At 39.4% G+C, this 27,892-nt stretch overlaps 1 protein-coding gene across 3 annotated transcripts in view; it reads right to left on the bottom strand.

Annotated features, from left to right (window-relative positions):
- Positions 1–27,892, bottom strand: part of oxr1a (oxidation resistance 1a) — a 246,277-nt gene that overhangs the window by 174,574 nt on the left and 43,811 nt on the right. For 2 of the 3 annotated variants that reach the window (XM_051719171.1, XM_051719173.1), the window contains exon 1: positions 12,197–12,233. The exons of the other annotated variant lie outside the window; for it this stretch is intronic. In XM_051719171.1, coding sequence (XP_051575131.1) covers positions 12,197–12,222 — 26 coding nt within the window. In that variant the 5' untranslated portion in view covers positions 12,223–12,233. Of the gene's footprint in view, positions 1–12,196; positions 12,234–27,892 lie in introns of those variants that run through there. 3 annotated transcript variants of the gene reach the window in all.

The raw sequence follows: 27,892 nt of genomic DNA, 5'->3' as shown, positions 1-27,892 counted from the left end.
AGCAAAAATTGACTTAAATATTGATCTGTTTCTCACCCACACCTATTATATCTCTTCTGAAGACATGGATTTAACCACTGGAGTCACATAGATTAGGCTACTTTTATGCTGACTTGTGCGCTTTTTGGAGCGTCAAAATTTTGGCATCCATTCACGTGTATTGTATGGACCTACAGAGATGAAATATTCTTCTAAAAATCTTAATTTGTGTTCTGCTGAAGAAAGAAAGTCATACACATCTGGGATGGCATGAGGATGAGTAAATGATGAGAGAATTTTCATTTTTGTGTGAATTATTTCCTTAAGTAGCACATGGGGGGCCACATTGTACTCCTTTTGAGATACAGTGTTCCACATTGATTTAGTTCTTGTATCTTTTAAGCCCAGAAATAGTTGTGTTCTCATATTAATGCTTGATGCACATCTCTACTTTCCTGTTAATTTATTATACAAATTAACACACTCTCTACATCAGGGGTCTGTATTATTAAAAAAACTAACAATATTATAAAAAAATAGTATTATTAAAAATGTCACTGTTTTATTCTATTACATTAATACTTTTAAAGCTACTCAAGTTATTCATCCAAAAGTAGTGAGGGGTTTTCTCGTTTCCTTGTTATTGTTGTTTGATTAAAAGCCTTTATATGACATAGCCTGCTTGACAGTGCTCAGTTCAGTTATATGTATACTTCAAGTCTGACATTTTGATGCAAATACGCTTTTTGTCCCACTGTTTACGGTAACTTTACACCAAACAGACTGCATTTACATTAATGCCTCACCAAGACGGGCATTGGCGGAATTATAAAGTGTATTTGACCATTTAGATGCATTAGTGCACAAACATTAGCCGCCTTTCAATCAAACAGCACGCAGCTACAGACATCAGGAAATAAAAAGTAAATCTTTTATATTTTATCTAAATCAACGAACCAGTGGTTGTCTTGTTATCGCGATCGATGTAATGAACACTCCTGGTCTAGATGTGGAACATAGGCTAAGCATAGAAAATTACTCAAAAGTTTATCATCGATATCGAGGACATCTCTCTTTTTTTTTTCCAGATAAACATCAAGAATGTTTTATCGCACAGCCCTATTGATAGCATTCCCATAATCTCTCAAATCAACCCAGTAATCTCAGTGATAGATAGCAAAATTACAGGCTACGTTATAGACACAGAATCTAGTAAGCAGAAATATGAAATTTACCTCGATATGTTTCTTAAAAATAGAGGCAGGATTAATGCTGAGATCTGGCTTGAGCAAGTTAAACTCACATGACACAGTCAGGGAATTGGCCTTTTTCGCTGCGAAAAGCCCTTTCATGTGCGGTCGTGATGTTCAGGTGTTGAAAATGTGTTTGAGGCATCCTCCACATCCATAACATTTGGCGCCCGATCTACAGCTGCCGTTCAAGTTTTTTACATGTGATTTGATTGGAGTCACAAGACTCTCCCTAGCCAATCATGTTGATAGATAAAAATAAAATCAGGACAGGGAAGTAGCGAACACAGACAGTGGGAAAATATCACATTAAAAGTACAGTTACAGCACTTAAAATGTACTCAAGTAAAAGTATACAATTTTTAAACTACTTAAAAAAGTACAATTCCTGGGAAAAACTACTTAATTACAGTAACGTGAGTATTCGTTACTTTACACCCCTGGAATAAACTTAAAGCTAAAAATAAAAACACTGAAAAAAAAATCTGGCCAGCTGTTTGGCCTTCCTTTTGGACATACCTGTAACCTGTAACCCCTTCACTACAAGCCTGTGTACATGACCTACACCCAAAAATAAAGATTAAGGGTTGACACTAATACTCAATGTTGTTAATACACTGAACAAGCGGTTGGTATTTAAACAGTTTAATGAAAAAGAACTCCACTAGACTATGGTCAAACACACACCCCACTTCCAGAACAAACACTCTCTGTTGTTGTTTATAATGATGACATCTGGGGTGTTTGCTGTTCAGTTTGAGAATACAACAGGATTTATACACATTATACACATACATTTAAACATGTCAGATTTAACAGTAGAGTGTTTAAATATACCAGAAGCAGAGGTAGCATAAGGAACATTTTCAGTCAACAAATCGACTCGGTTACATACATAACCTCAGTTCCCTGAGATGAAGGGAACGAGACAATGCGTGCTAACACATATGGGGAGTTATCCTTCCACACGACCTAGTTGAAACCTCTCTACAGTAATGCCAATATTCTAATATTGGCTATGGTGTTTGAGCCCTGCCCTTTTAGGTGAAAAGCTGTCCACTATAAAAGCAGGTGCACAAACACCATTCCCCAGAATTTTCTGACTGAGGGACAAGGAGCGCATCGCTCACACCTCAGAAGAACTCTGAGTCTTGTAGTGTGGCCAGCGTTCGTAATATCTCGTTCCCTTCATCACAGGGAACCAAGGTTACGTATGTAACTGAGATGTTCCCTTACAACTCAGTACACTTGACATTGCATGCTAACGCATATTGGGAACAGAATCCCATAATGCCCACTACATGACATAACCTTCCAGAGAGGAAACATGATGCCGCAGTCCCGCGGGACAGTGACCGACATGAGAATGCCGCAAGTGAGTGACCCTCATGTTGAGCCAGGAGGGGAGCACTCAGAATGAATAGATGAACTATAGTCATATACTATATAGTCACGAACTCAGTCAGGAAGGGAGTTTATTTATAAAGAAAGTGCTTGTGACTTTATGATAATTTACAACAGCCTGAATGCTGGGGAGCATGTACTTAAGGGGAGGGGCATAAGTATATGTTTGGCAAACGAAATAGCAAGCACTCTGAACAGAGAGGACTTGTGAAGAGAGAGATGTTATATCTAGGTTGTAAAATCTTGCGAATGTGTTTTGAGAGGACCATCCTGCTGCAAAACATGTGTCTTGTAAATAAACATCGTTTGTCCATGCCCATGAGGAGGCCATGCTTCTAATTAAGTGTGCTTTAACACCAATTGGGCAGATCTTACCCTGCAACTCGTAAGCCAGGGCGATTGCATCAATGATCCAGTGAGAAAGTCTTTGCTTGGAGATGGACATTCCTTTTGTGCGTCCTCCATAGCACACAAAGAGCTAATCAGACAGTCTGAACTGGCGGGTGTGCTCAACGTATGCATGTAGTGCCTGCAGAGGGCATAACAAATGCAAGGATTGTTCCACATCCGAAATTAAATGAAGGATGGAAGAAGGCTTGAAGGTGAACCACCAGCGCTCTGAAGGGCGTGGTTAGAACCTTAGGCACATAGCCTTTTTTGGGTTTGACAGTGGCTTTTGGAAGACCGGGGCCAAAGTCCAGACATGAAATGTCAATTGATAGTGCATGTAAAGTCACCGACCTGTTTTACTGAGGCTAGAGCCAGCAGTAATGCGGTCTTAATGGAGAATATGCGCAAATCGACACTCAAAGACTCAAATGGGGGCCCTGTGAGCGCTTTTAGGACCAAAGTTAAATCCTAAGTCGGAACAGTAGCCGACCGAGGTGGATTTAATCGTCTTGCTCCTCTAAGGAACTTTATGATTAAATCATGCTTGCATATAGTGCCGCCGGCTTCAGGTGCGTAATACGCAGATATAGTCGCCACATACACTTTGAGCATTGACGTAGTGAGTCCTGCGTCCAATCGCTCTTGAAGAAATATGAGAATTTCATTTATGGGGCAGTTTACTGGGTCTTTGCCATGTGAAAGACGCCAATCAGTGAACATTTGGTGGTCTTGCCCTGACAGAAGCCAATGTGTCAGTTATCAATTAATCTGAAACTTTCAATGTCTCAGAGGAGGACTGTTTCCACTCCAAACTAACACCTGTCCAGCAGTCAGGCCAATCAGACCAGACTCCAAAGCCAGCAGAGTGTGTATCTACTTTACCACTTGGTTTCTTCTGAAACCCCAAAAAGGTGGAATCAGGTTCTCTAGCAAGCGGGACTCTACGCCGCTTAAGAATGAGATTCTCCCTGCTGTGGCAGTGGCGAAGATTATCCTTGAAAATCGACTTAAATATTAGTATGTTCATCACACAAAGCTATCGTTATGACTTTGAAAGACTTGGAATATAGTGAACAAGTCTAATGGACTACTTTGATGGTACTTTTATCATATTTAAGGGTTTTATAGCCCTGGGGACGAGATACAATCTCCATCTGACTATTTCTTTTTAGCTATAATTATTTTTTAACCTAATGTTACGTTTAAATGCTTAATTTAACAAATTAATGACACTTTAATCAATGGAGTAGGTAGGCCTCTTAATGTATGAAATATTATGCTTAATTATAAAATTATTTTGTATTGATAATTATTTTCCAAAATATGCTAAAAAAAAAAAACATGGGTTTAGGTACACTGGTTCAAAATCTTAATTGTGGATAAGAAATAAATGCATAATGCATTGTGTTAAACAGAAGAATGCACAACTGTAAGAAGATTAAAAATCTTTTCTGAACCATTTTTGTATTTGTGGAGTTTAGGGAGGTTTGGTTCATAATAAAAATACAAAAGTAGTTGTTACGTTAATTATTGAGCTAATATGAATAAATGATAATAGCCTATCATGTCTAACTTTATGCAAACGAACACAAATGGCAAGACTGCTGATTATGTGTAACAGATTTGCATATCATCATGGGAACATTTACTGAACCAGTAACTGAAACATAAATCAGATCTATCATCCAAACAGGCAGATAAGTCTGATCTTTAAATCAAGCAGGCTCATAGAATTAAGAACTTCAAGTTCATTAAGGACAAAATATAATCGTGAGTAAAGCCGCAGACACTGTCGCCTACCTTTCCAAGTGTATTATCGAAATATTCCCCAATATGCATAATATATCGCAACTGGGGACAAAAAGAACAACAATTAACTTATGAGCGCAATTATGAACAATGAGGCAGAAATCCGAACTAAACTTTCTTAATTTAAAGTGTGCGTTTTTTTCCTCAGTCACATGCCACGCATCTGTTGCAAGAGTGTGTGTGTAATCTGAGGCGGCATCTGTATCACATTGGGTATTATTATAGTCATTGTACTTGAATATTAAATTCCATAATCAATGCATCAAAGTTTCAGCATCATATATTGATGGAGGCATTTGAGGAGCACCTAAACAAAGGGCAGGGGCTCGAGCCCCTAGAGCCACCCACTCTGCAGTTGCCTGCGACGAATTGCAGTAAGACCTGAAGGTTTGCAAAGTCATGTTGACACAGCTTAGCAGCCGAAGTATTAAAATTCAGTTCATAAGTTCATTTCTTCAAAAGTGCAGAGAAACAAGTCAGTAAAAGCAACATTTGACCCGAGGCGAAATCCACAGGCCCGTTTTAAATTCCAGTCATGTTCAGGCTCAGGTGGGACATCTGTTTTCTTCTGGAAAGTGAGCTGGGATAAATCCATCCAAGCATACGGTACCAGACAGGAAAGAGCTACAATGACTTCCTCATTTTAATTAGCTTTGGAAAAGAAGCCTCAAAGAGATTATTTTTACCTGAATTGTTTGTATTAGGTTTTATCACAAAAGGAGATGTTAGGTTGATTGTTTAGTCTCAGTCACCATTCACCTCCATTGTATGGAAAAAAGATGCAATTACAGTGAATGGTTATGGGGGCTAACATTTTGGCTGACATATTCTATTGTGTTCCATGGAAGAAAGAAAGGCATATGGATTTGGAACAATATGAGGGTCAACTATACCTTTAGGAGCTCTTTGTTGACTAGCCGTCCTCCCATTCTGATGATCCAAATCTCCATTCCAATGCTAAGCGTAATATTATAGCGATCTCCATTCTTAGCATAATCGTGTTCATATTTATGACACTTTCAAAGAACAGTCATCAGATACGAGTGCCATGGGCGTCACTTTGTTTTTAAAAATGTTGGGAGCAGCTTGTAAGCTCAAGAAGTGGCGAGACTCATGAATATTAATTTGGTTAAGTGCAGATAATGTCAAATAATCTTTTACTGTTTTGATAAATAGTCATTCTTAATGACCAGTTCAAACGCTCTAACAAATATTTCACACAATTAATTTGATAATTTGATCCATACATGTAACACTGTCAGTACTGGGGTTTTGATAGTCAGTGGATAAGGACTGTACATGGATCAATAGAGCATGCACCTGAATGACTGATTGCTCTAGTGGTAAAGCTTTTGGCTCTAGTTCAAGGATATCTGGGTCCTAATCTGCCCTAATATCATTTTTTTATTTTAATAAATGAATATTTCATCTGTATGTTAGTGAATGTGTATTATAAGTGGGGACACAGTTGTTTGGATTCTGCTTGAGATAACATTGCCACCCGCTCTTACTCAAAGCCACTGATAACAGCCCAACGAGTGCTCATCAACTGGAAATGCTTCTTGTGCATCATACAATTACCTGATGAAAGCTATTTCAAAAAGTGGTGTGGAAAAAATTGGCTGAGGTAAAAAGTGGTAGAGACATGTCCCACCTGTAAATGACCCCTCTGTCGAGTGCTTATTCCGATAAGGAGACAAAGTAACTGTACAAGTTTTATCTGATGGAGTTGATGGAAAGATATTAGTGATAAAGGGAATGTTCTGGACTTTCCATTGTCTGCACTTTTAAATTGATCTTATTTGAACGTGTCACGTATGACAGATGCAATCATGTACTGCTGCAATGAGAGACTGAGTGAAGAACATTGTTCTGCTTTGAAAGCGTATAATTATCAGAAATAACAGACCACTGATCAGAGAGAGTGAGAGGCACTCAGGTAGAATAAATGAAGAGACTGAAGAATAAGTCTTTAATTTCAAGCGTCTTGCATGCATTCTGAACAACTCAAATACTATGTGCACAGACAGAGGTGTCATTAACGTTCACAATTCTTAACTGTTCTTTTGGCTTTCAAGTTTTCTGATCCATCCATCCATCCATCTCTATTCATCCATCCATCTATCTATCTATCTATCTATCTATCTATCTATCTATCTATCTATCTATCTATCTATCATGCAGAGTTCTAAATAGGCCTTCACTCTTTCACCAGCACTGTCCTCACTGTCTTCCTCCATCTGGATGCAGCAGATGGTGTCAGAACATGAGATGGGGCCATTATCAAGTGTCCATCTTCTCAGTTGCACCATCTAAGATATAGTCCAAAGCCCTGACACCACGCCAAGTCCACGCTATCCCCATTTCCCTTTTCAACCCAAACAAAAACAAATATGTCAGTATGAAACCTAAGAGCTTCTTCCTCTAACATCTGCAACACTATCAATTGCTTTTGTTGCATAATACCAAAATAAATGCAAGAAAAGCATCGATACAGCCAGACAGTGGAATATTCCAGCAGCAACTGTGAATCTGCTACTCTAAGCTTCCTTTCACCAGGGGCTTTTTGCGGTCATGTAACATTCCTGTGCTCTCTTTCCTTAAGCCACTGGTAAACACAAGACCACATGGCTGACCAGCCAGTGCATTAAGAGGTTTATATTATCAGCCGATGTACTTATTTTCTCAAGCTCAGTCTAGAAGCAATGTCCGTGTTGCTGGACAAGCAGTATCAAGGATTACAAAGCTGCCACAAGTTCTGATTTGCAAACTAATGTGACTTCTCTGGGTTTATATCTGATTTATCCTGGGTGTACCTCAATTTTTGCTTTTTTTTTTTTTTTTTTTTTTTTTTTTTAAAGAAAAGCAGGGATGAGTCTAAATACTTTTTTGTGGTAATCAACATTATGTCACAAATGCTGTCAACTGAGCTTAACTTGTATTGAACCTGGAATATTCCTTTAACTCTCTATATAATATTCTTCAACAAGAATAACAACTCACTGCTCCTTTGCTGGATGCCTTTAGTAGCTTTAAAAAGTATACAGTATAATCATACAGTGAAGACCAGTAATTTAAGTAGTTTTATGTTACATTTCATTACTTTTTTCAATTTCTGTATGTTTACTTGAATACTTGATAGTGCTGTTAAAAACTTCAAGCACTGTTTTCTTAAGTTGTATCTTTGTTCAGTTGTTTTTATTTGTTCTATTGCTTGTCATTTGTTTCTTTTTACTTTCTTTGTTAATGACTGTTTACTGAGCTTAAAAAAGTTCTTAATAACATAAAAACAAGGTTTACTCAAGTTAGTTAATAGTTTGCTGGTATTGAAACTGATATTGAGAATCATCAGATGGCTTTACATGTAAACAAAATGGACATTATAACTAAAATATACCCAAACTAATCGTTATCCAATCAAATAAAATTGAAATCGGAATCAAAAGCTTGTGGATCGGAAACAAATAGGTAAATCTGTATCGATACCCAGCCCTACTGATAAAGTCAATCTTATGAAGTCTGTCGACTATGTGTAGAAGAAGACATATTGAACTGAGGCAGAACAGAATGAAATCTTGTTTACTGGCAGCATATCATTTAATTTGATTTTTGCACATATTTCTGCCCAAATGAATTTTAATCTCCTCAATCAGGCATCTCGGCAACTGACATTTCCCTAAATCTCACAACTACAGCCTCACCACCCTCAGAGCTCCTCCAATATTTTAACTACTTATTCATTTCATACTAGTTGATGCAAAGCAGAATCTGCATTTATGTTTAACTTCAAAGGTCAGTATGAGTCACATGAAAGAGGTAGAAAAAAGGAGAAACAATAATTTTCTGTAGAAAGCTGGAGCCAATAACAAAGTTTCTTAAGACACTATGTTTCTTGTTAAACTGCTATGAGTAAAAATAAAAATGATTAAAGGCATTTTCAATATACAAAATCCATGAATAGAGACGGTCTGAATACTGAGAGGGATCTTTGGTTCTTCTGTTCACAGTTCACAATTAAAAACGGATCCCACATCACCATGTTAATGCATGTGCAAGTGTGAGAAAGGTTAAAAAAGAAGCTGAATATTTGATGAGAGGTTCCGGATCTCCAGAGAAAAAGCAACCTCTTCATTAAAACCCAAATAAAATGCATTTGGAATGTCAGATTATGCGCAAAAAACAGCATTTCATATTGATTAAAAGGAAACAATTTACTATTTTGTTTTTCTGTTTTTGCATGCTGCATTGCAGCACATTGGTGCTGCATCTTATACAAAACACACAATAAAATAAACACTGTGCCTTGCACTACAAAAAAATGCACAGGCCACTTGAGAAAATGCATTTTACTTGTATTATTCAATCTGATCCCTGTTTTGCACGGTGTGCATGCCCTAAGGATCGTCACCTGTGACCGAAACAAAAGTAAAAAAAGTCAAATGTAATTAATTATCTCGCAACATGTGTGCATTTTTCTGCAATAACAATGTGTGAGATCGCTGCCTTCATTTTTAATGTTTGCCGGTTGTGTGCAAATCAAACAATATATTGACAACTCTTATGACAACTCGTAATGATTCGTATGAGATAGCGTAATAAGTAATATACATAATAAGTAAATATCCATAATATTCCTGCATGCAATATAACTGTATATCATAGAGAGAGCATGCTTTGAATTTCATAATGTAACAGTGTGTGTTTTGAAACCAAATGTATTATTGCAATTCGCCAAGGCCAGAGGCTAAATAGTTCTGATGAGCCTGACATGCATTAAGAGGAAAAGATGCAGGGATGAATGGATGGATGGATGAATTGATAGATAAAATATGAAGGGGGACAGGGGGACTGGGGGTAAGCTTTCATTAGAGTGGGGTAACTGTGACACTGTGCCTAAAACTCTGTAAAAGACAAATCCACTTTTTCTGATCAAGTGGGATTATCGTGGCCAACGTACGGCTTAGAGTGTGTCCTGGAGTGCTCACTTCACTTCAAACAAACATGGACACACAGAGCCTGCAACACACCCAATAATAGCATTCAGCTTGCAAACATCTGCAACAAATTGCTTTGCTCTTTCATGCAATGCCCCACTTTAACTTGCCCTTAAAACATTTGATAGCATGTCAACATGCCACTGTGTTGCCATGCAGTTGCTAGGGTTTCAGAGAGGTTGCTAGGGCCTTGATTACTGCCTCAATGTTAAAGCAGCCTATTCAGAAACATCCTATATCTAAGTCTAAGGCCATGACCACACTAATACGTTATTGATTAAAAACATGTTGATTTTGCAACATTTACGCCTCTTAACCACACTGCCGCCACCGAAAATGAAGACTTTCAAAAATGCTCTCAAGTACCATTTATTTGAAAAACAATGATGTTAGAACGAAACAGAAAAATATAAGTGTGGACGTAGACTTAAGTTAAGATCTGAAGAATTTTTAAGAATCGTATCTGAAATCACCACTGTTACGAACCGATAAGTTAGGGGTCATTCATACCAAACACACTCTTGCGCTAAAAAAGCTAGGCGCTGTACAATGCATATTACAAAACGCAGGTGTCTCAAGATGCATTTTTAAAAGTTGACATTCTTTTTTTTAACCTGACACAGCATCAAAAAATGTGGCGATCCTTCCTGAGACTCTTAAAAAACAGTAAGACATGGTGCATGGTCAAAGACATCCATCATAGCACATGTTAACACAGAAAAACACAATTCCACTGATAGACTAGAAAGAACTGATTAAAAAGAACAAGAATCAGAGATTTGACAGTACAACTAAATTCTTGGCACTTCTTCTCACACTTTCCTGCTAATTTAATGCAAACATTTAAGACCAAACATTGTGAGCATGCAGAAATTCTCCAATCCAGCTCTGTGTTTTCAGGAACAAGCATGCAAGTCCTAATCAGACATAACTGTTTTCTTTTATGTGCCTCTAAATATAGATTTCTCAATCCTTTCAGATCATTGTGCCGCACACCGTGGCCGCTTTTCCAGCTTCAAGCAAATCTGCCTTTTAGTCAAAGAGCTGTTATTTTCCTGCTATTGATTGAATGTGTCTCAGAGCAAATTCACCATTTAAAGATGATTTCCAAAGAAAGGGAGATAAAGATAAAAGCTACAATCAAAAAATGGCAAACTAATTGTTGTTGACTAAAAGATTCAGGGAAAATACTAGTCTTAAAACATACGCTGCTTTAATTACCTGAATCCCACATTAATTTGACTCAATATAGCCACCTAATGGTAACTGCTTTTGAAACATTCTTCCAAGAAGTTGTTTTAAATATTGGACTGCAGTGTGAAATTCAGGTACAAAATCTGCTTTCAATTTCTTAATCTTTTTTTTTCTTTTTTTTTTTTTTTTGCTTTCAAAGAATACTGTATATCTTGAAAAAAAAAAATTATAAATCATACGCCAGTGGGAAATGTTTTTTCTTCTTCTTTGAAGCACAAACCTCACTTAATTTTGTTAAGAATTTTGCTTAAAAAAAAATTCTGGATTCAATACATGTTAATCTCAATTAACAGCATTAGTGGCATAATGTTGATTTCCACACACACACAAAAAATTCTACTCCATTATTAAAAATAAAATAAAAAATTGTGGTATTTACTATGGTAGTGAATGAGGCCGGTCCAGAAACACTAAAAGACACATTGTTTCAAATGTATCGTCACAAGATGTTAACATGATTTTAGTGTGATAAAATCTCTTACTATGTTTGCAGTGTAAAGTTATAGCCAATATTACAACTCTGTTGCCAGGACGACAAAACCCTGTAATCCCTGTAGGCTATACCTTTTCACAGATGAAGTTAGCAAGCTATTTTATCACACTAATCATGTTAACATGTTTAATGCTTATGTCCTGTGGCTATACTTTTCAAACTATGTGTATTTTAACTTGTATAGACTGGCCCCTTTCACTGCCACAGTAAGTGCCTTACTGTCACCGCTTTTTATTTTTTTTATTTTTATTTTTTTATAAATGAGGGACAAGTCAAAATTACTTTTGTGGTAATCAACATTGTAACACAAATGCTGTTGATTGAGCTAAACATGCATTGACCCAGAATATTCCTTTAAAGCAAAGAGAAACTATTTACCATTGGGGCAAGAAAAAAAAAGAAGCTTATGTCATGATATATTCTCTGAAAACAAGTCTTAACATCTAACACATTTTCATGTTTCTCAAGTAAATGTATCTTGCTTCAAGGATATTTAAATATTATTACTAGGAAAAAAGACAAAAATACAGTTTATGAAAATGATGTTAGGCTTTCAAAAATGTATGACTTTTCCAATAAGCCCAAGAACACCTACAAATGAAAACATCAATTTGTGTACGTACCGTGCCGGCTGCAGTACAGGCTCCATTGATGTTGTGCTTTCAGTGTTGATCTGTGGACTGACCCGCTGCTGAGATTAAGCTAAGGCAAAACCCAGATCATGTGATCTGTCTTAAAGAGAGTGGGCCACTGGGCTAATGTATTTAACGAATAGCCTAACGACTGATGATGCCGAAGAAGCAAGTGCCAGAGAAAAGCTTGAGCCACACAAGAGAATTTGAAAAAGCTTGTTGTGTACTGTAAAGCCAAGTCTTAACAAACAGTGAGAGGGGGGATATTTAAAGATGGACAGACAGACGGACAGAGAGACAAATTTTTCAAGAGACATTTTTAAGGGACCATACATTATAAAATAACTTGCACAAGACAAAACAAGTTGTCCAGGTTGTTCTCTCGCATGAGAAATTTAAATAATTCGAAACCTTTTAAGGCAGGCAAACTCAGAGTCGTGGTGGGGATGCATTTTTCCATACAGTCTATCGCTGTTGAACACCATCCCCCACCACCCCACCATCCCCACCATTCAGAAGTCATTAAAACTCATTTTTTTAACCACTCCACAGATTTCATATTAGCAAATTATAGTCGTTTAGGACATCTACATTGTGCATGACACAAGTAATTTTTCCAACAATTGTTTCACTTTTAATTGACTATATCACAATTCCAGTGGGTCAGAAGTTTACATACACTAAGTTAACTGTGCCTTTAAGCAGCTTGGAAAATTCCAAAAAATGATGTCAAACCTTTAGACAATTAGCCAATTAGCTTCTGATCGGAGGCATACTTAATTGGAGGTGTACCTGTGGATGTATTTTAAGGCCTACTTTCATACTCAGTGCCTCTTTGCTTGACATCATGGGAAAATCAAAAGAAATAAGCCAAGACCTCCGAAAATAATTGTGTACCTCCACAAGTCTGGTTCATCCTTGGGAGAAATTTACAAACACCTGAAGGTACCACGTTCATCTGTACAAACAATAGTATGCAAATATAAACGCTATGGGACCACGCAGCTATCATGGGAGACGCATTCTGTCTCCTAGAGATGAACGTATTTTGGTGCAAAAAGTGCAAATCGGTCCCAGAACAACAGCAAAGGACCTTGTGAAGATGCTGGAGGAAACAGGTAGACAAGTATCTATATCCACAGTAAAACGAGTCCTGTATCGACATAACCTGAAAGGCTGCTCAGCAAGGAAGAAGCCACTGCTACAAAACCACCATAAAAAAGCCAAACTACAGTTTGTAAGTGCACATGGGGACAAAGATCTTACTTTATGGAGAAATGTCCTCTGGTCTGATGAAACAAAAATTGAACTGTTTGGCCATAATGACCATCGTTATGTTTGGAGGCTTGCAAGCCGAAGAACACCATCCCAACTGTGAAGCATAGGGGTGGCAGCATCATGTTGTGTGGGTGCTTTGCTGCAGGAGGGACTGGTGCACTTCACAAAATAAATGGCATCATGAGGAAGGAAAATGATGTGGATATATTGAAGCAAAATCTCAAGACATCAGCCAGGAAGTTAAAGCTCAAATGGGTCTTCCAATTGGACAATGACCCCAAGCATACCTCCAAAGTTGTGGCAAAATGGCTTAAGGACAACAAAGTCAAGGTATTGGAGTGGCCATCACAAAGCCCTGACCTCAAGCAAGGAGCAAGGAGGCCTACAAACCTGACTCAGTTACACCAGTTCTGTCTGGAGGAATGGGCCAAAATTCCAGCAACTTATTGTGAAAAGCTTGTGGAAGGCTACCCAAAATGTTTGACCCAAGTTAAACAATTTAAAGGCAATGCTATCAAATACTAACAAAGTGCATGTAAACTTCTGACCTACTGGGTATGTGATGAAAGAAATAAAAGCTGAAATAAATCATTCTCTCTACTATTATTCTGATATTTCACATTCTTAAAATAAAGTAGTGATCCTAACTGACCTAAACAGGGAATGTTTTCTACGATTAAATGTCAGGAATTGTGAAAAACTGAGTTTAAATGTATTTGGCTAAGGTGTATGTAAACTTCTGACTTCAACTGTATATGAAGAAGACAGTCCTGCAGATACAGTATATATTTTAATAATAAATAGGTGCTGTTTGGGCACATCTGTATTCTGTTCTGCTTGCGGTGGGTGGTGCGGGATGATATTTCTAGGCTGAAGTTGAAAAATAGACCTACTCTTGGAGATGGCTTACTGACCGTGGTGCAGAATACAAATAAAGCTGGCTTATATTTATGGCAGGATGCTGTCTGTGGACCGGAGCCAAAAACAAACAGCACCAGACTAGAGCACTAATGAAAGCTCCCTTAACACAATTCACAGTGGACTCGCAAATAATGGTGTCAAGACAATGAGGGCCAAGAAAGAACTAGATTTGTACATGTTCTGAAGAAAATGTGAGTGGTGCTTGCTCGTACAGAAGTTACACAACAAAGATTAATACTTAGATTGATATGGCTAAAAATAGCCACAATATGTAAACATTATAGCCTACACGTTAATATGATTTCCCTATCTGTCACTCACTCGACGTTGTGTCAATGTAGTGACACTAGGAGTCACTCTTGGGAGCCCTAAACACCTCTGATCTTTGAAAAAAGGCCAATGGGAATTGGCGAGTGGAATTTGCATGCCACTCCCCCGGACATACGGGTATAAAAGGAGCTGGTATACAACCACTCATTCAGATTTTCTCTTCGGAGCCGAGCAGTTTTATTCATTGAAGCTGAATTCATCCGCGAGTTCATTAACCTCAACCGCTGAATTTTACGGCGCATTTCAGTGGCTTCTCCCCCTCTGCATCTGTGGAGAGCAGAGAACGCCCCTGGGCGCTTCGGTAGAATAACAAAAAGAGTATATTCTAAAAAGAGTATATTTTCATTCTAAAAGAGCGGCACACACGGAATGTCTTTTTAAGGATGCCTTTCCGTTTGTGTGTTATTCCTGGTTGCGGTCGTTATCTCTCCGCTTCAGACGGCCACGATCGCTGTCTTATGTGTCTGGGTGCTGCCCACGCGGAGACATCATTCGTGGATGGGTCTTGTCCTCATTGCGAGAACATGACCATGGCAACGTTGCGGTCGTGGCTTGCATTCGTAAGAAAGCAAGCCACCCCAGCGGCTCCTTGTCTCGGTCTTTCTACCTACGGGTATGAGGCTGTGCCGGTTAGCACTGGGGGCGATTTGGGGACCTCAATGGGAGCACCTCCACCGGGTAAACCCCCACGGACCTCCCATTCCCCAGCACGCTCGCTTGCCCCGGTCGGGCTCTCGGATGAGACCGCCGGCTTGTCTCATTGCGAGTTCGACCTCTTATTCGTAGCCCGGGAAGATGATGAGTTATCGAGCGCAGCATCGGAGAGCGGGCTCATCCACTCTGACATGGACGCCTCGGCTGGGCTCCCTCCTTCGGGTGTGGTCGCCCAGTCTCAGGCTGACATGGAGATGACGGACATGCTTTCCCGGGTAGCAGCGAGCGTCGGGCAAGAGTGGAACCCTCCACTTTCCCCTGAACTCTAGCGGCTCGATGATTGGTTCCTGGGCCCAGAGCGCCGCTCACGGCCGCGCCCCGCCCCGGTCCCTTTCTTCCTGGAAGTGCATGAGGAGCTGACAAGATTGTGGGGGCACCTTTTACTGCCCGATCTTGATTTTTCAGCTCCCCCATGATCTCCCAGGTTGGCCTATTCGGTGACACCGTTGAGGACTTTGCCCAGCAGTTCTCGGCGGTGAAGCAGCAGACGGAGGCCATTCAACACATCCTGCCCTGGCGCGGCTCAAGACCCCGCACCCCATCCGCTTGTTGCCAAGGGCATCCTCCTGCAGCAACAGCACGGTCGGCCGCCAATAACCCTAGGAAGGCTTCGAAGCACCCCTGAGACGGGCGACACAGGGACGAGGAGATCCACTTCTACAGAGCTGGTAGACAGACCACTCTATCCAACCGGTGGAGGGCCAGCAGGAGAATCTTTTGTTTCATCACGACCGCCGTCCACCGTCCCATTTTCGCAGGTTTGGCACTCCAGCGGAGGACCCCCCACCCCTGCGCGCCCAGCTGTGGCACAAACACGCCCACACCGGGTTGGCACCATGTGATGTTCCTCCTCCCCCCACCTCGACCAATCTTATGGTGGGTATCAAGAGCCAGGTAAGTGCTTTGATTTCCCTGGACTCAGCATGGCCACGGGGCTCGAGCCCCCATGATGTGGTGCCTCAGGTTCTGGCCGTTGATCCAGGGCAAGCACGTGTTGGTCCGGATGGACAACATGGCGACGGTAGCGTACATCAACCGTCAAGGCGGTCTACGCTTCCGTTGCATGTCACAACTCGCCTGCCGTCTCCTCCTCTGGAGTCAGCAGTGCCTCAAGTCGCTACGAGCCACTCACATCCCGGGCGACCTCAACATCTCACGACTGGATACGCTCAGGGGAGAGTGGAGACTCCACCCCCAGGTGGTCCAGCAGATCTGGAGTCGATTCGGTCGAGCATAGGTAGACCTGTTTGCTTCCCGGGAATCCTCCCACTGCCCACTTTGGTACGCCCTGACCGAGGCATCCCTCGGTATAGACGCACTGGCACACAGCTGGCCCCCTGGACTACGTAAATACGCGTTTCCCCCAGTGAGCCTACTTGCACAGACCCTGTGCAAGGTCAGGGAGGACGAGGAGCAGATCGTCCTAGTAGCACCCTACTGGCCCACCCAGATGTGATTCTCGGACCTCACGCTCCTTGTGACAGCCCCCCCTGGCGAATTCCCCTGAGGAAGAACCTTCTTTCTCAGGGACAGGGCACCATCTGGCATCCGTGACCAGACCTCTGAAATCTCCACATCTGACCCTTGGATGGGACGTGGAAGACCGAAGTGGCCTACCACCCACAGTGGTAGACACGATAACTCAGGCTAGGGCTCCCTCTACAAGGTGCCTGTATGCTTTGAAGTGGCATCTGTTCGCTAAGTGGTGTTCTTCCCGACGCGACGACCCCCAGAGATGTGCTGTCGGATCGGTGTTTTCCTTCCTGCAGGAGAGTCTGGAGGGGTGGCTGTCTGTACTGTAGTTGCCAGCCCAGTACATGTGCTAACTAAACCCTGTACTGGGGTAGGTGCTCCACATGCGCTGGTTCCCCATAGGTGACCCCATGTGATATATCTTCCGCTAAATCATTTCCCTGTCGGTAAACTGCATCTACCTTGGGCAGAGGCCCCTCTGCCCCCGGTCACCATGCTTCTAGAAACTCCTCCCCCCTCGGGTAGGACCAGGCGACTTCTCCACATGACATACTTCCGACAAGACTCGGTAAGACCATGTGACGTACTTCCACTCGAAATACCCCCCTCCCCCTTCTCTGAGCAGGGTGTGGTCTCCACGGTGTCTTCCCCTTGGGAGTGACAAACCCCCCCCCGATGTAGACATTTATGGCCCCCAGTCAGTTAACAAATTCCACTATTTTTGGGGAGAAAAAGAGGAAAAGAGGCCACGGCTGGGCTAGCCTGTCCCTATTTGTTGGGCAGTCGACTTGATCCCGAAGGACCATTCGACGCTCATAAGAGTGTTGGGGGAGGTTACGTGACGGCCTGGTGAGCTGGCTACGAGGCACACAGAGGTCTGCCCGTCTTGCACCGCTAGTCCACGTAACACAGTTCAGTAGTCGTGCTGTTTTGTATAGGGACCCCTAGTGTCACTACATCGACACAACGTCGAGTGAGTGACAGATAGGGAATGTCCTGGTTACTTTCGTAACCTCCGCTCCCTGATGGAGGGAACGAGATGTTGTGTCCCTCTTGCCACAACGCTGAACTACCCGCTGAAATGGCCGGGACCTTGTCTCGGCTCCTCAGCACAAAACCTGAATGAGTGGTTGCATACCAGCTCCTTTTATACCCGTATGTCCAGGGTAGTGGCATGCAAATTCCACTTGCCAATTCCCATTGGCCTTTTTTCAAAGATCAGAGGTGTTTAGGGCTCCCAAGAGTGACCCCTACATCAACACAACATCTCGTTCCCTCCATCAGGGAACTGAGGTTATGAAAGTAACCAGGACGTTTAGTGCAATAAAATCCAGGATTTACTGGTGTTACTGAATTTACCTGATTACTGTAATATTGGATATAACTTTACACAGATGAGGTTAGTAAGGCTATGTCCTGTAGCTATACTTTTGAAACAGTTTGCATTTTAATGTTTATGGACTGGCCCCATTCACTTCCATTGTAAGTGTCTTACTGTAACAGTAAACTGTTCTGCTTTAAAAATAAATAAATAAATAAATGAGGAACGAGTCAAAATAATTTTTTTGTGGTAATCTACATTATTACACAAATGCTGTCAATTTAGCTTAATTTGCATTGAACCCAAAGCATTTATTCAAGACAAAGATGTTTTAATGCCGTCTCTGATTTAAACTTCAGTAGAAAACGGCATTCGAGTTGGTGCATTCGATTAATTATTTATATATATATATATGATATATATCCAGTGATTTAGACCGTGGCATGATTGTTGGTGCCAGACGGGCTGGTTTGAGTATTTCTGTAACTGCTGATATCTTGGGATTTTCACACGCAACACTCTCTAGAGTATATAGAGAATGGTGTGAAAAACAAAAAACAACCAATGAGCAGCATTACATGTGGACGAAAATGCCTTATTGATGAGAGAGGTCAACGGAGAATAGCCAGACTGGTACGAGCTGACAGAAAGGCTACAGTAACTCAGATAACTGCTCTGTATAATTGTAGTGAGCAGAATAGCATCTCAGAATGCACAACATGTCGAACCTTGAGGCGGATGGGCTACAACAGCAGAAGACCACATTGGTGTTTCACTTCTGTCATCCAAGAACAGAAAACTGAGGCTGCATTGGGCCTACCATCCGTGAACCTCAGCAGAAATCCAGATTTGTCAGACCAGGTGAAGTTTTTCCAATAGTCTACTGTCCAGTTTTGGTGAGCCTGTTCCCACTGCAGCCTCAGTTTCCTGTTCTTAGCTGACAGCAGCGGTACCTGGAGGGGTCTTCTGCTGCTGTATCCCATCCGCCTCAATGTTCGACGTGTTGTATGTTCAGAAATGCTTTTCTGCATAGCACTGTTGTAACGCATGTTTATTTGGGTTCACCTTCCTGTCAGCTTGGACCAGTCTGGCTATTCTCCTCTGACCTCTTTCATTAACAAGCTGTTTTCGCCAACAGAACTGCCACTTGCTGGATGTTTTTTTGTTTTTCATACAGTTCTCTTTACACTCTGAAGACTGTTGTGCATGAAAATCCCAGGAGATCAGCAGTTACAGAAATACTCAAACCAGCCCATCTGGCACCAACAATCATGCCATGGCGAAATCACTGAGATCACATTTTTCCCCATTCTGATGGTTGATGTAAACATTAACTGAAGCTCCTGACCCATATCTGCATGATTTTATACATTACACTGTTGCCACATGATTGGCTGATTAGATTATCGCATGAATAAGTAGATGTACAGGTGTACCTAATAAAGTGGCCGCTGATTGTATGTGTATGCAGTATATACTAATATATATATATATATATTAGTACTGTGCAAAAGTTTTAGGCATTTGGGGAAAAATGTTGCACAGTGAGGATGTCTTCAAAAATAATGCCATATATAATTTTCATTTATCAATTAATGTCATACAAAGTCCAGTAAACATAAAAAAGCTAAATCAATATTTGGTGTGTCCATCTTTGCCTTCAAAACAGCACCAATTCTCCAGGTACACCTGGACACAGTTTTTCTTAGTTGTTGGCAGAGAGGATGTTCCAAGCTTCTTGGAGAACTTGCCACAGTTCTTCTATCTATATAGGCTGTCTCAATTGCTTCTGTCTCTTCATGTAATCCCAGATTGACTCACTGATGTTGAGATCTGGGCTCTGCAGGGGCCATACCATCTGTTGTAAGGCCCCTTGTTCTTCTTCTATTCAATTCTATTTGCAAAGGGAATGTTGAAATCTATAATTGATATTTCCTACTGATACACTAAAAGCAGAATATATAAATTAATCATTTTAAGACAAATGTTTTTGTGAAAAATATAATGCCCCTTAGACTTTTACACAGTACTATATATATATATATATATATATATATATATATATATATATATATATATATATATATATACAGTACAAATACACCAATCAGCCACAACATTAAAACAACCTGCCTAATATTGTGCAGGTCCCCCTCGTGCTGACAAAACAGCGCCAACCCGCATCTCAGAATAGCATTCTGAGATGATATTCTTCTCACCACAATTGTACAGAGCGGTTATCTGAGTTACCGTAGACTTCGTCAGTTCGAACCAATCTGGCCATTCTTTGTTGTCCTCTCTCATCAACGAGGCATTTCCATCCACAGAACTGCCGCTCACAGGATGTTTTTTGTTTTTGGCATCATTCGGAGTAAATTCTACATACTGTTGTGTGTGAAAATCCCAGGAGATCAGCAGTTATAGAAATACTCAAACCAGCACGTCTGGCTATATATACACATCTTTTTTTCCTTTTTTTTTTTTTTTTTTTTTGCAGTAAAAGATTATGGTGAATATATCACACTCAAAGTAAAGAGTGAAGCATCCAATATAGGTTGTCTCACATGTATGGGCCTGTTTTTCTTCTCTGGTTACGTGTTGTCATGACAAAGTAACTGTCATCACCCCCTGGCAGCAAGTTCCCAGCACGAGTAGATTACATTTTCACAGGCAATAAATTGACATTTTGCCTTTTCTTGCCCTCGCCAGGCGGCTGATAGCTTGGTGCTGCTGTTAGAGGCGTCTGTCTGCTGTCCTGCGTCTCAGTAAAGTATCGACTGCACCTAGAACTGCTCAGGTCTTTTCATTAAAGAAGCAACCTACCAGCAGGAGAATGAAAAACAGGCTGAGGTACAAGGGAAAAAAAGTAAAAGAAAGCAAGAACATTATGGGAAAAGGTGCTCCAAAACCCAGATAAAGGCCATATTTGGACTACCACAGGACAGAATTACCAGAAAAATATAGTATAGTGGTATTACAGTACATAATATTCCAAGGTACTTTCTGTTCCTGTACTGAATGTCCAAAACATGGTAGTACCATGGTACATTTTTGTTAGGGTAGTTTTACCTGAGGAAGTAAATTTGTGTTTCACAGACTTCTGTGTTTTGTTGCTCAACCTCAATTTATAATTACAGGGCAAATTACCTACAGTTTTTCAGCTAAATCTGGCATCCTCTGAGAAATATAGTCCGGTCTGGATAGGAATGTCTGTGACTGTACAATTATTTGTGTAAAAACACTTCTCCTCATTTACTTTGACCGTTACTAAAGCTACATTTCTTGCTTCACTGCCTGATGAACATTTATTGTGGATTTATATCTGTTTGCCAACATTTTGGGGTAAAATAACAGTTAGCGGTTCAAGTACTGCTTCTATCCCTTGTGACGTCACAATTAATTTAAACCAAGCAATAGTGCCCACTATTGCAATAGTGCCCACCAACTTTTCAGCTACTGTGGTTCTGGAAATATTGTTATTCCATTTTTGCCATAGGGATTTCATAAAATCCTTCATAAGGTTTTAAGCCATGAACAAAACCAACCAGTTACGAGGAGAATCACAACATTACAAATGTTAATTTGAAGAAAAAAGTTTTTGAAAATTGGACAAAAAGACAAAGGTTCAAGACTAATATATATATATATATATATATTAGTATATACACAGCAAAGAACCTCACGGTAGGTCTGTCTTTAAAAGTTAAAAGTTACAGTTAAAAATGAATTCACCTATGGAGAAAATGAATGGGATTTTTTACTTATATCACTATTATACACAGAGTGTTATAATTATGCACTCAGCCAGAGCACATGACCTTCTGTAACACCCACATCCAGACACTAGACCGGCCCACCTTAGTAATAACTAGATATCCCAATCTCATCTGAATCAGTACAGATTTAATATTTTAACTAAAATGTCCTTTACTTAAACTCACAATGTTCCAGTAGCTCAAATGGCACTTACAACACCAAGATCATGGGTTTGATTCCCAAGTAACACACTGATAAAATAGATACCTTGAATGCGCTGTAAGTTACTCTGTAAGTTGCTCTGGATAAAAGAGTTTAACAAATAAATAAATGTAAATGTACTGTAGGTCCTCTGGATTGCAATTTTTTATGATCAATGTATGAGGGCGGTTTCATCAGACAGCCGACATGATGCTTATATTTAGACAAACTTGTGATTTGCATTTTTAGCGACTGGCAGTCGAGAGAAAAGAAACAAGATTATCACACTATTTTTGTCATTTATATTTGAATGATTCATACATGAGGGCTTGAGACAAATACGTGCGCTGCAGGTGCTAAATTATTTCTCACACATCAAAAACCATCTCGGCCACTGCGAGTGACCCAGATGAAGGGTATGGAAGATTTTAGCCTTGGAGGAAAAACAATAAGCTAGAGTAAAAGGACTGATATATCTCTCTCTCTCTTATTTTAATGTCTCTCATTTTTTCAAAACAACAGCTTGCTATAAATACAGCTCAGCAAGAATTTGGCTCCAAAATTGTTACAAACAGCTGACATTAAAGGCAGCTCATGCCCAGCAGCAATGTGCAGGACACGGTTCACATCTCCGTGATATCTATGGAAAAAGTGCCTCCGTATATGAGTTAATCTCACAAAGAGGTGTCCAAGTCATACTTACCCCAAAAATCGTAAGAAAAAGAAGAACCCCCACCCCCCCCAAACATTTTTACGATTTATGTGTTTCAATTTGACACATTGCCATCAAACTGAATTGAGCAATCTTTAAAAAAATATACATTGGCGGCCAAAAGTTTGGAATAACCAGGGTTGGGGAGTAACGGAATACATGTAACGGGATTACGTATTTAAAATACAAAATATAAGTAACTGTATTCCACTACAGTTACAATTTAAATCATTGGTAATTAGAATACAGTTACGTTCAAAAAGTATTTTGATTACTGGAGAGATTACTTTGCATTTTATTGTCATTTGTTTCATTTAATATTTAGTCCTTTCAGATGGAAAACATTTATCCATATAAATGATGCAATCCAAAGTGCATTTGAACAGCGGTGAAACACTTTCTTATGATGTGTTACATTCATACGAGCAGACAGAGAAGGACGTTTGAAGTAAGTTTGGAGCAGAAGAAATAGAAATATACCTTGTGTAAATTGTCAGCTTTTCGCTAATTTAAAATGCTATTTCTAGCCATTTTACATGCACATGTTACCAGGCACGATCATATTTTTTTATCAAGAAAATTCACATTGGATCATAATTTCTTTTTTTCTAGTAAGACCTTTGATATTAGGGCAAAAATCATATTCTTGATAATAAAATTTTTATTGTTTTCCAGTAAAAATATCTAAAAATCCTTAAAACAAGATCAGTTAGATTAATCTTATTTTAGAAACAACACTGCATAAGATATTTAGGTTTTTCAGAGAATGCATTTTTAATTTGTGTATTTTGTCTTACTGTACTGACAGAGTTTTTATAGTCAAAACAAGTGAAAAAATCTACCAGTGTTGAAGAAGTAATTAGAACATATTTAGAATACATTACTGACCTTGAGTAATCTAATGAAATACATTAAAAATTACATTTTACAGCATGTATTCTGTAATCTGTAGTGGAATACATTTCAAAAGTAACCCTCCCAACCCTGGGAATAACGTACAGATTTTGCTCATATGGAAATAAATTGGTACTTTTGTTCACCAAAGTGGCATTCAGCTGATCATGATGTATAATCAGGACATTAATAACGTGAAAAATTACTATTACAATTTATTTAAATAAATAAATAAATAAACGTTCAGAACTTCTTAAACTACTTCAAAGAGTTCTCATCAAAAAATCCTCCATGTGCAGCAATGACAGCTTTGCAGATCCTTGGCATTCTAGCTGTCAGTTTGTCCAGATACTCAGGTGACATTTCACCCCACGCTTCCTGTAGCACTTGCCATAGTTGTGGCTGTCTTGTCGGGCACTTCTCACGCACCTTACAGTCTAGCTGATCCCACAAAAGCTCAATGGGGTTAAGATCCATAACACTCTTTTCCTATTATCTGTTGTCCAATGTCTGTGTTTCTTTGCCCAGTTTAACCATTTCTTTTTGTTTTTCTGTTTCAAAAGTGCCTTTTTCTTTGCAATTCTTCCCATAAGGCCTGCACCCCTGAGTCTTCTCTTTACTGTTGTACATGAAACTGGTGTTGAGCAGGTAGAATTCAATGAAGCTGTCAGCTGAGGACATGTGAGGCATTTCTCAAACTAGAGACTCTGATGTACTTATCCTCTTGTTTAGTTGTACATCTGGGCCTTCCACATCTCTTTCTGTCCTTGTTAGAGTCAGTTGTCCTTTGTCTCTGAAGACTGTAGTGTACACCTTTGTATGAAATCTTCAGTTTTTTTGGCAATTTAAAGCATTGTATAGCCTTCATTCCTCAAAACTATGACTAACTGACAGGTTTCTAGATAAAGCTGTTTCTTTTTTGCCATTTTTGAGCTAATATTGAGATTTTTATTAAGACATGCCAGTCTGTTGCATAATGTGGCAACTCAAAAACAAGCACAAAGACAATGTTAAGCTTCATTTAATGAACCAAATAGCTTTCATCTGTGTTTGATATAATGGCAAGTGATTTTGTAGTACCAGATTAGCAATTTAGCATGATTACTCAAGGATAAGGTGTTGGAGTGATGGCTGCTGGAAATGGGGCCTGTCTAGATTTGATCAAAAATGACTTTTGTTCAAATAGTGATGGTGCTGTTTTTTACATCAGTAATGTCCTGACTATACTTTGTGATCAGATGAATGCTACTTTGGTGAATTAAAATACCAATTTCCTTCCGAAACAGCAAAATCTGTACATTATTCAAAATATTTGGCTGCCAGTGTATATATAAAGAATTCTGAATAATCGTAAATTAATTCAAATAAACTTTTTAAGACCTTAAGAATTTAACATTATTTTCAGGGCAGTTAAGCTCATTTTATCCCACAGTTCTCATTACTGCATTGTGAAATACAGAGTCTCATTTTCATTGGCGTATCGTGATAAATTTTCTTTTTTTTCCAGCAATACAGGTATAAATTGTTATATTAAAGTAATGAGAGTGAGAATCATAATTTAAATTCTCATTACCATAATGTGAAATACAGTCTCATTCTCATTAGTATAATGAGAGAGAGAGAGAGAGAGAGAGAGAAAAAGATTACTATATACATTTGAAAAGTAAATGGTTTTAATTTAAAACAGTGCTTGTATTGTATTGTAACTGGCAACAAAGGCAAAATTCCCATGGTGAACACATACCTTGACTCCAAGGGTCTAAAGATAAAAAAAGGAATCTTGGTGTCATTTTGGAGTCAGACCTTAGTTTCAGTAGTCACATCAAAGCAATAACTAAATCAGCCTACTATCATCTCAAAAATATAGCCAGAATAAGATTGTGCGATATACCGATACTAACAAAATATCGCAATACCAAAAAAATGTAAACGGTACGATATCATCTTGTTGCTAATTTCGGTACCATATTACAGTATGTTGCCATTAGCAAAATGTTATGAGATGTGACAGTTTTGAGATGAAATCAATGACAATAAAAAAATAAAAAAAATAAAAAATAAACTCAATATAGCCAAGTATGATCATTAAACAGCAATAGGTGTAATTTAATTAAAGAATGTACAGTCACATTCGCTGCGTGCTACAGAATGAACGAGAAGTGCCGCTCTGCTCTATGATCTACTTCACACACACACGCATGCACACACACATACAAATGCAACACACACTACTGGTGCTTGATTTTCATGCAGTGTGTTTAGTGTATAAACAGCTGTGAACACTCATATCTCCTCCTCCGGTGCAGCTTGGATATTTCAGCTCGCGATTCACAACGGGACTATTCCAGCATTAATGGGAAGCTTGATATAACAAGAGAATATTTAGCAGAGATGGGCCACTTCTATTAAAATGAATGGGAGAAATTGGAACGCTCAACCAAGGAGCTCTGTGCACCCAATGGTCAATGGATGTAGAAAGGAAGGCCTTACATTTAAAAGAGCCAATCACCTTTTAGATACAGACATCACCTGTCAATCAACTGTAGAACCTGCATGCGCATATACAAGCCGGGAAAATTCTATATGTTTTTTAGCATAATATGAGATAAAGAAGCGTAATTTATGACACTAGTGTTGTCAGATTTTACTGCTGATTTGAAATATGTTGTTTAAACGTAAGCTTGGCGAGCAGTTTTTGAGATTTCGTTGTTTCCCCATTCAAGTGCGTAGATAGGAGCTGCACTGGCATGACTGGAAATAGCCTCCCGAGAGCATTCCAAAGACGGCCGACAGTGACTTGCGTTCCACAGATGGCCGAGCGTTCCATTGATGACTTGCTAGGAAGACTTTGATGATACTTAGAGAACGCTTTTGTTCACAACATATGTTTATTTAAAAATAAATAATTACATTTGGAGGTTACTATATGCCAGGGCTCCTCAACTACTTTCTTCGTGGGCTAGATTATCCAGATGAAACCTCAATGGGGGCCTAACAATTTTATTGTAACTATCATGTTAACATGAAAAACAAAACACTGTTAATAATGTGTGTTTGTTTACATTAAAATAGCCATGGGTATTTAATTAATATTTTTAAGGTCTGGCCATAAATCCCTTTTTAATATCTGGCTAAAGAACCAAATTGACCTCACACCCTCAAATAACCAATAGGTTTCGATTAACTTAACTTTGAAAATAAAAACATACAATAGGGTTATTGTTTATGAAAACAGATGAAGAACATTTAGATCTGCCAAAGTCTGTATCTTTGACAATATAAACCCACATAAAAAACAATGGCAATCTAACGTAGAACGTCTTTTTAGATAAAATAATGAAAAAATGCAGTGCCAGTTCTTCCATTTTCTCTATAATTATCCAACTCAGGAGGGGAATGAGCCTTTTCTTGTCCTTCACATATGGTGAATTTGTGCAGGAGACATATTTGTGCAGATTATCATTGGTAAGTGGAGAACAAACTGATTTGATGATGTTCACATCATCCGATCATAGAACCAAACACAATCAGGATATGCATTTATGCAGGTTTAATGACGCTTCACGTTAACACTTTTAACGAGCATGACTGACCCTGAACAGATGAGACACGCCTGTTTAATACTTGAAGAATGGAGAATAAAAGCAAACGTTAAGGTTTGTTTTTCATCATCGATTTATCTTTTGTTGAAAAAGCTTGTGCATATGAGCTGACCTCACTTCTGTAATAGCTGTGAAGTATTTTTTAAGTCTGTAGTTTTGACTGCGCCTGCTTAGCTGTTAAACTCACCGCTGAGCTTTGCGCAGAGAGCGCTCGGATGTTTAGCCTGTGACGCAATTTGATCAAAATCCATCGGAGGATCAGATAAATTGCGGACCACATCAAATCATCTGCTGTATTACATTAAATAAAGAAATTACACAGTACTGGGAGACTCTGAGAAGTGGTGGTACGCAAGAAAAACTGCCGGTACTTTGTTGAAGAAATTTGAGATGTGCAGGTACAGCGAGTGCGTACTGGTGAGTACCTGTCCACTTTAAGCACTGATATAAAAGTAAAATGTTTCAAAACATAATTTTTTTTAACT

This window comes from Myxocyprinus asiaticus, chromosome 15, assembly GCF_019703515.2.
Source record: "Myxocyprinus asiaticus isolate MX2 ecotype Aquarium Trade chromosome 15, UBuf_Myxa_2, whole genome shotgun sequence".
In the NCBI taxonomy this organism is placed as follows: Eukaryota; Metazoa; Chordata; class Actinopteri; order Cypriniformes; family Catostomidae; genus Myxocyprinus; species Myxocyprinus asiaticus.
This window is presented reverse-complemented; position numbering and strand designations above follow the sequence as displayed.